Source organism: Macadamia integrifolia, chromosome 8, assembly GCF_013358625.1.
Source record: "Macadamia integrifolia cultivar HAES 741 chromosome 8, SCU_Mint_v3, whole genome shotgun sequence".
Taxonomy (NCBI): Eukaryota; Viridiplantae; Streptophyta; class Magnoliopsida; order Proteales; family Proteaceae; genus Macadamia; species Macadamia integrifolia.
The window spans coordinates 2,925,316-2,938,517 of NC_056564.1; the positions used below are offsets into that span (position 1 = coordinate 2,925,316).

General features: G+C 37.8%; 1 protein-coding gene across 2 annotated transcripts in view; it reads right to left on the bottom strand.

The window, feature by feature from the left end:
* LOC122087636 (DNA polymerase I) overlaps positions 1-13,202 on the bottom strand; it is a 154,820-nt gene that overhangs the window by 106,557 nt on the left and 35,061 nt on the right. Inside the window, exon 7 of one of the 2 annotated variants that reach the window (XM_042656834.1) lies at positions 2,993-3,046. The exons of the other annotated variant lie outside the window; for it this stretch is intronic. Within the exon in view, the coding sequence (XP_042512768.1) occupies positions 2,993-3,046 (54 nt within the window). The remainder of the gene's footprint in view (positions 1-2,992; positions 3,047-13,202) is intronic. 2 annotated transcript variants of the gene reach the window in all.

Below are 13,202 nucleotides of genomic sequence, written 5' to 3' on the forward strand. Positions count from 1 at the left end.
CAGGTTGTTGAATATACCAAATAGCATCAGGTTGCTGAATATAACCATCCTCAAAAGATAAAACTGTTGTTGGGGACACAAGCATCTAATAACTTCAATTTCCTCGTCACGTGTAGCATTACACATGGACAAATAATTTCCAATAATTAACATCATGAAGAATCCCAAAATTAAGAGCATCAGAACAAAATAATTTCAAATGCACTTCGCACGGTAGCAACTGTGAACAAATAATCTCCAAGCACCACAGCATGTAAGTACCAATTTTTCAAAAATATGCAACCCCCAAATTGATGCAATCTAGGGGCTAATATAGGAATAATATGGCAAAAGTATACTTCCAATGGCGATTCTATAATTCTGGCCCCACCCATGGACCACCAAAGTAGGATATTGGCAATGTTGTAATTAATCCATCAATCACAAAGCAATTCCAAATTGAAAGATTGGTAGGCAAGGACATAAGAGGGCATAATGACAAAAAGTCGGGGTAATATGGGAAACTTAAATAATAAAGACACAACAGAAAAGACTCATAGACTAACAGTACAGAAGCAACATGTAGAGGAAGCCTTGTCCCTCACGAAACACATCCACAACTCCAACCTTTCCTCCTTGCAACCGAAAAAGCATGGAAAGAGGATGACTCGAGTACGGAAACCATCTTCTACTGCCACCTGAAAATGACAGAAGCACTTTGACACTAACCAAGGACTAAGTGCCGCGACAACAAGGGACAGGTTTCTGGCATACAACAAGCAAACAATTTTGCATCAACAATCAATTCAGTTTTTTGAACAGCCTTATCCCAACTTAATGGGATCGGCTCAACAAATGATACGGCAGCAAATATATATAAACCCAGATTGATCGACAGAACAAAAGATTTTTCTTATTATTATTCTTCAACCAGCAGAGCAGAAAACCAGATTGGCATCCGACAGATTCACAAAATAGCAGCCGTAGATACTCTACGATAGCAGCAGGCAAACCAACGGTCACCAGAAAATTTTCCTGCAGCAAAAGAAGCCGAAAGCCAACATGACCACAGCAAAGACTATAAGCTTCAATGACAGCAACCAGCAATATAACTAATACTCCATAAGAAAAACAATCACAGAAGCACACTTCAGCAAAAGATGAACAGAGAACAATAGCAGCAAAAATCAACTTCGTCTTCAACCAGCTGACAACGATGGGGTGAACCAGAAATTGGCAAAACCGACATAACAAGATTGATTGATTCAACAACCACCATCAGTTACAGTATTCAGTAGCCGATGGAGAAAATCGAAGTCAACTAAAAAACTTCAGAGTAGCGGCAGCATAACATCATGGTAATGAAATATTCAGGTATGATTTTCATTATACAAAATAAACCAAAATCAGTACATGAAAACCTACTTCTTCCTGTGAACTAGGGTTTCCTTTTTCAAACCAAAAACACCCAAATCGACTCACAAAATGGAAAATCAAGGGGACAATCAATATTGATTGAAATCTTAGATTAAAGGTGAAAAATGTAGTAGCACCTAAGCATCTGGGTCTCATACCATATAAATAACAAAAGAGAAAGAGAAGAGAAGATGGAGGAAGAGGTGAAAGAGATGTTTTTGTAACTCGGGGAGTCACAACCGTAGGGTTAAGACCGCCCACTTCATTCAATATACAATCATGACATAACCATGACAAGGGCATAAAGGGCATAAAGGACATAAACAGGAAAATATATAAAGTTACTGTTCACATGAACAGTAACCATGAATACTGTTCATAACATTGTTCACGTGAACAACCCCTTAATCGATTACTTCTAACAGAAGACATGCCGTATTTCAATGAGATGACCAAAATATTTCAGTCAAACTGATTGAAATGATACATTGATGCATGGTTTTCAAGGCGCCACCTTGGCGTCCAGGCATTTTTTGGGGGTCTAGACGACTGTTGCCTTAGTGCAAGGCACTGGTTGAATTTGAAGTCAGGGTTCGAAATGGTACCAAACAAAGTTTGGCACTTATTTATGCCAATATCATTTAAGTAATTATTTAAGATATTATTCATAAATAAGCAAACAAACCCCCCCCCCCAAAATGAATCTAATAAAATAGTTAAATATTCAAATTCCAAAAGGACAAAAAGTCAAACTTCTCAATTCATGAACAAAAACTGAACTTTTGGTAGTAGAAGAAACTTTCAAACGCAGGCCCACACAAACACGCAACTCTAAACGTGGCACAAAGGGTACAAGGCATAAGGGCACAACAACACAACACAAACCCCCTCACACAAACTAGGAATCGAACACCAAACTCTAGGCTCTAATACCAAATAGCACCAGAGCATTGCTTCCAAATTCCCCCAACATATAGCAAATAGGACCATCTTCCATATAAGTCAATCGTGCGAACCAAAAACCATGGAGGACCATGAAGTATCTCAAAATAAACTCTGTCACCTCACATTGAAGGAGGAGCGAGGTTCCACTTTCCTCTACACACATACCAGATATACTACACATATCAGCAAAACTCTTCAAGTTTTTAAAAATAAGTAACAAGGTCATTCCATATGTTGAGCAATTAAAAAAAAAAAAACAAAAAAACAAAAAACAAAAAACAAAAATAAAAAAACAAAAAAACCGAAAAAAACAAAAATAAACAAAACAAAACAAAAACAAAAACAAAAACAAAAACAAAACCAAAAACAAAACAAAATAAATTTATTTTATGACTGTAGAGCACTAACTATTTATGGAACTTCCTTGCTCCAATATAATAAATTTTCCTGAGAAGAAACTTAAACATTAATCAATTTAAATACATAATATTATTAGGGGTAAAATCTCAATTCTATTAGCATATTTATAAGATATTGACACAAATGCTTTATATGCCATTTTTATCTTTCAGCTGATATTGAAAAATATAAGAGCTGCTTCAATTTAACATTTTATTCCAACTGCAACCGTCACATTGGGGATGGGACATACCTTTTGCCCTGTACTTCTCTTTGGATGGAACAGAAGAATGACGAAATGGAACTCCTGAAAGGAAAGGTATAGCCACTCAAAATTTTACACGAATTGATAGTTTAGAAACTAGAGAGATAGAGAAAACCATATCCATTTAATCTTGGAAGCATTGATCACAATCCAACCAAGAATATTAATCAGAGTACAAGATTTAACAGGTACTAATCCCTGCTAGTAATTCGACTGCTATTGTAAATAATGCTCTAAAGTGATATTGAATTCAATTAGCAAAGATGAACCTGCCCGGCAACAGCACAAGGCTCATGTAAACCATCAGAGAACTAATTAATACAGGTTGTCATAGATCTAACTTTCTTGAGAAAAATATCAAGTTTTGATGTTGTCATAACAATGTTTTCTTTTGATGCAACACCATGTCCATTTTTTTTTTTTTTTTTTTTTTTTTTTTGGCAATGATGTCCTTCATTAACATTAGATTAATCCCTAAAATAGTGAGAGCATAGGAATATGTTTGATTAACTAAATAATGATGCTGCAACAAGAAACGCACCAACTTCAAACAATCAACTGCGGGCACAACCTCACAAATTTACAACATACAATTCCCAGGCTCAGGCAAATTTCACATGAGAGTAAAACATATACAGTGTAGAGACCCGTATTATCAAAGAGAATAAAAAACGACTGCCTCTCATCATTCGCCAACACATAAACCATCATTTATACAGGATGCAGTATGCACATAGAGAATAATAAACAATTGGCTCCCATCAATCACACCACATAAACGACCATTTGTACATGCAGCAGTATGCACCTAGAGAACGTTGACATACACACTATAATAAGTCCAAGATTGCCAAAAGAAGTTTAAGCCTTCAAGAACCATGCAATGATTTCAGATCTAAAACAACAAACAATAATGATGCATAAACAAAGAGAGAGAAGGAAGAAAGCACAGAAAGTAGTAAAGAAGAGTGCTACCAAACGGAGAGAATGGTGTTAACCTCCAATCCGTAGTAGTATGTGTTTATTTATAATAAAGATGAGAAGTAATTACAACACTGCCCTTACTAAACACATTTTTGAACAATGCTTTTTGGTAAATAGGTTACCAAGAAGTTGAACAGAGATAACAAATGGTGTGGAGATCAACTCCCGCATCATAGCATCACAAATAAAATGGAAATCAACTTCAATATGCCTAGTTCTTTCATGAAAACTATATCCTTGGCAACTTTAGAAGTGGACATCGCCATTATAGTTTCTTACTCCTCCCAAGTGATGAGGTTACCACCATCAAACATACCGTAACCAGCGGTAGACCTCGTATCAACTTAAGCAATAGTCTAATCAGCATCAGAGCAACCAACAACATCAATGTAAACATGATATTTGAAAATGAGTACTTTTCTTGAAGCACCCTTAAGATACTGGAGAATGAAGCATCCAACTTCCCAGTGAACCTGCTAAAGCGACTCAATGAAATGGCTTATAACACCCACTGCAAAGGATATGTCTGGCCTAGTCACAATGAGATAGACAAGTTCACCAACCAGCCGTCAATATTGATGTTTGTTTGTAAATTCCTTACCACTACATCGCATGTTTTTTATGAGACAAATTTATTGTTTCAAATAAGCCTTGACATCTCCAATTCCAGACAAATCAGTAAAATCAGTACAACAACAACAACTACTCAGCCTTTTCCCATCTAAATGGGGTTGGCTACATGGATCTGTGAGAAAGTAAAATAATGAAAGTAAAAAAAAAAGGAACAGCAACACCTTAGAAACATCCCACCTAAATAGAATCTACTACATGGATCTTTGCCTTCCAAACAACTCTTTTTGAGGTCATACTAGAATCAAGACCTAAACTTTGCATGTCTTTCCTCACAACTTCTCCTATGGTCATTTTAGACCTGACTCTAACTCTTTTAGCGTCTTCCATCTGAAAGTGATCACTCCTCCTTACTGGTCATCCCAAGGCCTCTGTTGAACATGGCCATATCACCTCAAACGACTTTCTCATAGGTTGTCTTTAATCGAGGAAACTCCCAAATCAGCCCTAATACGGTCATTCCTTACTTTATCCCTCCTAGTTTTGCCACACATTCATCTCAACATCCTAATCTCTGCTACACTCAGCTTATTTATATTACACTTCTTAATTGCCCAACATTTCACCCCATATGTCATAGCTGGTCTTACGATTGTCCTATAGAATTTTCCTTTAATCTTTATAGGAATACATCGGTCACACAACACTCCGGATGCACCTCTCCACTTCATTCATCCTATTTCAATTCTCTAAGAAACACCATCCTCAACATCACCTTCCCTGTTTATGGTTGAGCTCAAATATCTAAAATAATCACTTTGCAATATCTGTCTATCTAAAATAATCACTTTGCAATATCTGTCTCTCCTCTAGTTTCATTCTTTTGTTATCCGTCTTAGAGTGGCTAAAGTTACAAGCCCAAATATCTAAAATAATCACTTTGCAATATCTCTCTCTTCTCAAGTTTCACTTTTTGTTATCCGTCTTAGAGTGGATAAAGTTACAAGCCCAAATATCTAAAATAATCACTTTGCAATATCTCTCTCCTCAAGTTTCACTATTTTGTTATCCGTCTTAGAGTGGCTAAAGTTACACACCATATACTCATTCGTTCTTCTCATCTTAAAACCTCTTGATTCCAATGTTGAACTTCATAACTCCAACTTAGCGCTAATCCCTGCTATTGTCTCATCTACCAAAACAATATCATCAGCAAAAATCATACATCATGGAACCTCATCATGAATGTCCTTGGTTAAATCATCCATGATAAGCGCAAACAAATAAGGTATTAAAGTTGAACCTTGACGTAACCCAAATCCAGACAAATCATTACTAGAAAGAATAATAGTGTCCACATAGATCACCAAGACAATCACACTAGAAACAAGGAGTGCCTTCAAAAAAGGAAACATTAGCACTTCCAAATTGTTTCTTGGTTACATGATCATAACATTTATAGCTTTTCTTTATACAAGGGTATCCAAGAAAGACACATTTTACAGCCCGAGGAGACAATTTATCAATGTCAAGACTTAAATTATGAACAAAACAATTACAATCAAACAGTCATAGTGGAAAATAAAACAATGGAGAGTTAGGAAAGACAACAAAGATGGGAGACAAATTTATGAATAACTGATTACGGCATTCGATTAATTAAATAACAGGCAGTCAAAACATCTCAACTCAACACAATTCAACCTTATCCCAACTAAATGGGGTTGGTTACATGGATCCTTACCCTCCAATCATCTCTACTCCAAGTCATACTTGATATAAGGCCTAAGCTATGCACATCTTTCCTTACCACTTCTCCTAGGGTCATATTAGGTATACCCCATGCTCTTTTAGCTCCTCCAATCTAAATCAAATCACTCTTCTGTACCGGGGCATCTAAAGGCCACTGTTTTACATGACCATGCCCATAGTTGTCAAGGTTGTCCAGGCGGTTTGCCTGGGGCCTAGGTGACATTCGCCTTATTGCACTGCATACCGCTTTGTGCCAAATATCATTTAAGTAAATGATTTTTATATTTGTTATTTCATTTACTTAAGATATTATTCATAAAAAAGCAAATACCCCCTATTTGAATCCAATAAAAATAGTTTAAAAATCAAATTCCAAAAGGATAAAAAGTCAACCCCCCAGTCCAAGAAAAACTGGATTTTGGTTATAGGGGCGATTTTCAACTTTTAAATGCTGGAGTTTTTCTCAATTATGAAAATTTTATAAATTCTATCATGTTAAAACATTGCTAAAAACCGAAAGTCTGGTAAAATAATTTTTTGTTTTGATATCCATAAAATTATTTTCATTCAGGCGATTTTAACAGCATTCGCGCACTTAAAAATAAGTTTGACCAGAGCATAAATTTGTCATTACAACTTAGATTTAAGTAATCTTAGACTTGTTGGAAAGCTGGTTTTATATTATAACTGATACAAAAAGTCTCATGTAAAAATAATATCATTTGACCAGTCAAACTTGTTATAGAACCAGAGCATTTCTCTAAATTTTGATTTTTTATAACTTAATATATCTTAATGTTAATTTTTTATAATTTAATATGGCTAAATGTTGATTTTTAATGACTTTATGTTGCTTAATGTTGATTTTTTATGATACAAGGTATATATAGCTTACTAAATAATATTAGAAAATAAGAAAAATAAAAAATAACAATTGGTAGACTTAATTGGTTTTATTTTATTATAAATTCCTTGAAAAAGTATGAATGGTCTTTCAATAAATATAACCAAGTCAAATGAGGAAGATCATCCACAAAAGTAACAAAATAAGAAATCAGACCTAGTTTTAACGACAAGGAGCTTAAACATCTAAATGAACCAAAGAAAATAACGACTAACTTCTGATTGTGTAATAAGAAGGAAACATTGTACAACGATGCTTGCCCAACTCACAAGCCTCACGCTTAATACAAGAAATAGACTTGCAATTAAGGATCATCTGCTAAATCTTGGAGAGAGATACATTCCCTAACCCATAATACCAATGAAGAGGGGAAATACAAATGGAAAAAGCAAAAGTAGTAGTAGAAGACAAAACATCCTCAAGATAGTAAAGACAATCCTTCTCATACCATCCACTAAAAGTTTCCCTGTCTATAGATCCTGAAACACATAAGAGGGGGGGAAAATGTAATTGGAGAATTAAAAGATTTAGTAATTTCACACACAATATTTAAAGACAATTGAGGCAAATGGAGTATAGAAGAGAAGGACAAAGATGAAATAGGAGAAACAGTATCGTGACCTAATACGGGAATAGAAGTCTCATTATGATAACTCAAAAAGATGACTTGTTTTATGAAAAAGAACACATTTGACTTACCATTCATACGAGAAGTAGCTCTAGAATTAATAATCTACAAAATAGGTTATGAAGAAGCAAGTAGCACTATAGAACCTTTATGGGCTAAAGTAGGAGTGGATGTGGAGGTGGATGACTCAACCTGCTAGATGCATTTAAGTAACTAAGTGAGCATATCATTACGAGACACCTATGCAGAGTGACCACCTCCACACGAAGAACCAGCATTGGATTTGATGAAACCACATCAGAACTCCCCCTGTCACTGAAGTGTTAGCTAGTTGTTGGGCACACTAAGTTTTGAAATATTTAATCCTAACTCTTGCCAATTGGACGATTGACTTTGCCACAACGTGAACAATGACATAAGGCTTTGTCAGTCTGCTATTCTCTACCTCCAATGGTGCCCCCGCAACCTCCCTTTAACCCACGAACTCTTCCAGGAAAACCAGAGCCACAACCACCCGCAATAAGAGTTTGAGTTGTCCTTTGAAGGGGAAAATAAGTCAGAGCTAGTGACAAAGGGAAATTTTTCGCAACCAAGTATATAACCTTTAATAAGCTCGATAATGTAGGACTGAATATGAATAATCAAAATAGTAGCCAAATAACAAGATCCTGACCATCTCTTCTTCTCCTATCCCTTTTCTTCCTCTGTCTAGAAAAGGGACCTTAGCAGATGCCGGCCATCCCGCAGAAGAATTCTCCCCTTGAGTAGAGAATGGATCTAGGTTGATATGACTCTTGGTGGTTCCTCCATTTGTGACACAGCGGGAAATTGGCCTTCAGTGCCACCAATGACCATCTCTAGATGGAGTGAAATCTTCGTATATTAACTTCCAACTCTCGCTCCTTCGACAAGATTTGGAAAGTCATATACTTGAAGTGAGGTCCAAACTTAGATGCATCCGTAATCGTAGGATTTTAGACTCCCCAAGGAACAGGCTCATTGTTGTCTCCCCCATTCTATCTTTATCCCCCTCCCCATGATGCTCCCCCTTTTGGTTCCCCATTTGGTTGTATTTTGGCTAGGGGCTTCCCCTTTCGAGTTTTTCTGCCTTCCCTTGGGGTATGGCATTTGGACAGCGTTCCCTCCCTCCACCCTCTTTTCCCCCTATATATTCTTTCCTCTGCTTGGTAATGGATTTTTGTATTCATCCCGGAAAAAAATAAAATAAAATAAAAAAATAGTCTTTCAATCAAAAAATAATTCAGAATAGGGTAAATTGGGTGATTCCTAATAGCAATAGGAATAGAGGTAAAACAGTAATTTAACCACAGAAATTAGGGTTCAGAATATGAAATTAAATTACCAATTTCAGATATGATGTAATCCAATATCAGTAGCTTAATCAGACCCTGCAAACAGAATCGGTTATGGAAGATTAAAGGCCTAAACAGTGTTCTAGTGAGAGTAGGGGAAGAATAGGGAAACAGAAATATATTCAAACCCACCCGTTGGAACAGAGCCAAAATTGAATCGATTTCTAATTAGGGTTCAGGAACATATGGTAGCAATTTAAGAATGATCAGCTAGCTAGTTTGCTTGATCCAGAAAACAAAAAAAAAAAAAAAAAAAAAAAAAAAAAAAAGCCTTGCATCTAACCTTCTAGAATTTTTGAACAAATCGAAGGAAAACTTGAAGAATAATACTTCTTGATGGATGAAGAAGCTGATGGAACCATAAGAGCAACAGAAAATAACTCGGGCTTCACTTCACAAAGTGGTTCGATTGGATCAACACTAACCTAGGCGTCTCTTGATCAAACACGAGAATCTTCAAACATGAAGGGGAGCAGCAACATCATGTACAATGCTGGCCTCCCTTACAAATTTATATAGAAAACTCAAAAATAGACTTAGACGCTAAAAAGGAAAGGCCTAACTCAATCCTTAACTAATTGGAAAACCTGAATTGACTAGGAAACGGAATAACAAAGAAGATAGGACTTAAAACAGGACTAAACTTATAGACTCCAAATCCAACAAAACCAAAACACTTAATAGACGCCAAGCTCGCATTTTGCAACCATCAACCACATCTAGATGGAGCAGAATCTTCGTAGATGGACATCCAACTCTAGTTCTTATGACAAGGTTTGGAATGTCATATATTTTGACGCTAGCTCCAAGCTTACTTCTCTTTCCCCCCCCCCCCTCTCCCATAGTAATGTTAGGGATTTCCAAAGGAACATGCTCATTCTTGATTCCTGGGGTCTCCTCACCTCCATACTGTTACCCCCTCCACCCCTCGGTGATGGCTTTATTCCTCTTTTTGGCTGATGTTATTCCCTCCCCCTCTTCTTTCCCCTTGTATATTCTTTGTCCTCTGCCATTTGGTAATATATATTTTTATACATAAAATAAAATAAAAAATAAAAAAAAAATAAAAACCAACTTAATAGAGAATAGGATAAAGAAATAAAGACATTAACTTAACTAATCTCGTACGTCTAACCTATACCCATATTATAAGCCCATAAAAGTGGCCTATTACACTGAAAACTCATAGGATCAAAAGCCAAACATATATAGAACCTAACCCTAGACTTATTCCTAATAAAACAAGCCCAATTTGATGATGAATCTGCTTCACTGGAGGTCAAAACTTAAAACCAGATAGAGATTTTGCTACTTGAAACTCAATTTGTTGGGTCATCAATAATTCTAAGTTTGTAGGTGAGAGGATGATGAACATTGAGTTCCCACATGCCCTTTATAGTACTATAATATTCACTTACAGACTTGTCAACTTGGTTGAAAGAAAAGATCTAAATGCGTCTGAACCCAATCGTTCCCCACTTTTTTTCTTTTTTTTCTTTTTTTTGGGGTGGGTAAATAAATATATAAAGCAAGGAGGAAAGAAAGGGGAAAATACACAGCCTAATAAGGCAAGAGCTGCACGAAGCAGGGGAGACAACCCTTAAAGGGCCGGGGGCGAAGTCAAGATAGATAGGGGAGACCCCAGAAGACAACAATAAGCCTATTCCTTAGGGTGTCATTGACTAAACCTTGAGGAGCCAGGCTAAGTTTGGAGGAGACATTGAAGTAGATGGCGTTGCAAATCTTGCCATAAGATCTGGAATTGGAAGAACATCTACGTAGATTTCAATCCATCCAAATGCGGTTGATGGTAGAGCAAAAGGCAAGTTTTCCAGCATAGTCGCAAATCGTGTTATCGGTATAAGTCATGTGAATCCAAATCCATTCTCTCTGAAGGAGGAGGAGGCTTCTTCTAGTTGGGCACAGTTTGGCAAGGATACGCTTCCAAATGGTGGAAGAGAACGGGCAATCGAAAAAAATACGATCACTATCTTCAAAGCCATTCCAACAGAGGCAACAAGAGGGCTAGACAGGGATGTAGAGGTGCAAGAGGAAGGCCTGGGTAGGAAGGCAGTTAGAGAGAACTCTCCAGACAGTGAAGCTATGCCGAGGAATGTGGAATTTGAATCAAACAACCTCATGCCAAGGGGAGGGAGAGCCAAGAGAGTAGATTAGATGCCAAGCAAAGGAGGAGGAGAATTGACCAGAAGAATAAGGGGACTAAGGGACTATGATTTTATCTGCAGAGTCAGATAAGGGAAGGGGAGGAAGAGGGGGAGGGAAGACCAAAAGGGAGAGAGGGCAGGGATCTCCATAGTGGGAGACCAAGCACCATTAAGGATGATAGAGGAAACAGGGGAGTCCTTGGGAATCCTAGAGGAGTATACCGCCGGGCACCAGCCTGGAGGATGAGAATACCATCAAGATGCCAATTATCGAGCCAAAGGGAGGTGGATGCTCTATTCCCGATGAGCAGTGAATGGCACGCAAGGCAATAGGTCTGTGGAGGAGAATGTTCCTCCATACCTAAGAAGTTAGGAAGGGAAGGAGCAATCCAAATAGAATCTTTGAGAAGAAGGAACGAATAGACCCAAGAGACCCAAATACTGCGAGTTTTGGAGACCAACTTCCAGATGAGCTTAAGAATGCCAAAAAAATTAGCATCTTTGATTTTCATCAATCCAAAACCTCCCTCTGCCTAGGGGAGGCAGACAGAAGACCAGCGGAGAGGGTGGAGGAACAAGTATTGCCAGTGCCCTTCCAAAGAAAGGAGAAAATTATGGACCTAGTGGATTTTATGATGGATTTTGGGAGTTGGAAGACCCCATACTAGTATATGTAAGAGGATTGGAGAACAGACCAGATGAGCTCAAGATGGCCAACATAGGACAGAATCTTCCCTTTTCAGAGTTGAAGTCTTTTACGGATTTGGCCAAGCATGGGGGGGCAGTGGTGGGCAATTATCTTAAAAGAAATGAAGGGAAGGCCTAAACATTTAAGTGGAAGAGACCCCATCTAGAAGCCCGAAACCTCAAGCAGCCTAACCTTGGACGAGTCAGAGACTCTGACGAGGAACAGGTGGGATTTGAGAAGGTTGATATGAAGACCCGAGAGGGACTCTGTTGAATGGGATAATGACTTGTGTCAAATATGACACTAGCCTTCTTTATTTATAATAATGGAGAGAAGGTTCTACAAAGACCATTAAGAAACCCCTTAGGGTCCGTTTGGTAGCTGACACTTCCCCCAAAACCCATAAAACCCATTATTACAACACTCACCCTCAAGTTGGTGCATAAATATCACATATGCCCAACTTGCAGACAGGATGAAACATCTTACTACTAAGACCTTTAGTAAATACATCAGCTAGTTGTTCACTATTGGGAACAAAAGGCACAGTGATAAGACCCATATCCAACTTCTCTTTAATGAAATGTCGATCAATCTCCACATGCTTGGTTCGATCATATTGGACAGGGTTGTGAGCAATGCTAATGGCAGATTTGTTACCACAAAAGAGTTTCATAGGAAGGGTTGGTAGGAACAGCTAAATCAGTGAGAAGACCATAAAACCATAGGAGTTCACAAATGCCATGTGCCATAGCACGGAACTCTGCTTCAGCACTTGAACAGGCAACCACGGCTTGCTTCTTGCTTCGCCATGTAACAAGGTTATCACCAACAAAAGTGCAATAACCAGTTGTAGACCTGCGGAGATCAGGGGAACCTGCCCAATCAGCATCCGTGAAGGCCTCCACCCTAAGGTGATCATGAGGAGAAAAAAGGAAGCCACCTCCTAGGGCAGATTTCAAGTACCGAAGAATACACAGCACAGCTTCCATATGAGTCGAGTAGGGATCATGCATGTACTGACTAACCAGGCTGATGGCAAATGCTATGTCAGGACGTGTATGAGAGAGATAGATCAACCACCCTAGTAATCTCTGATATCTCCCCTTATCCATAGGATCACCTTCCTTGCTA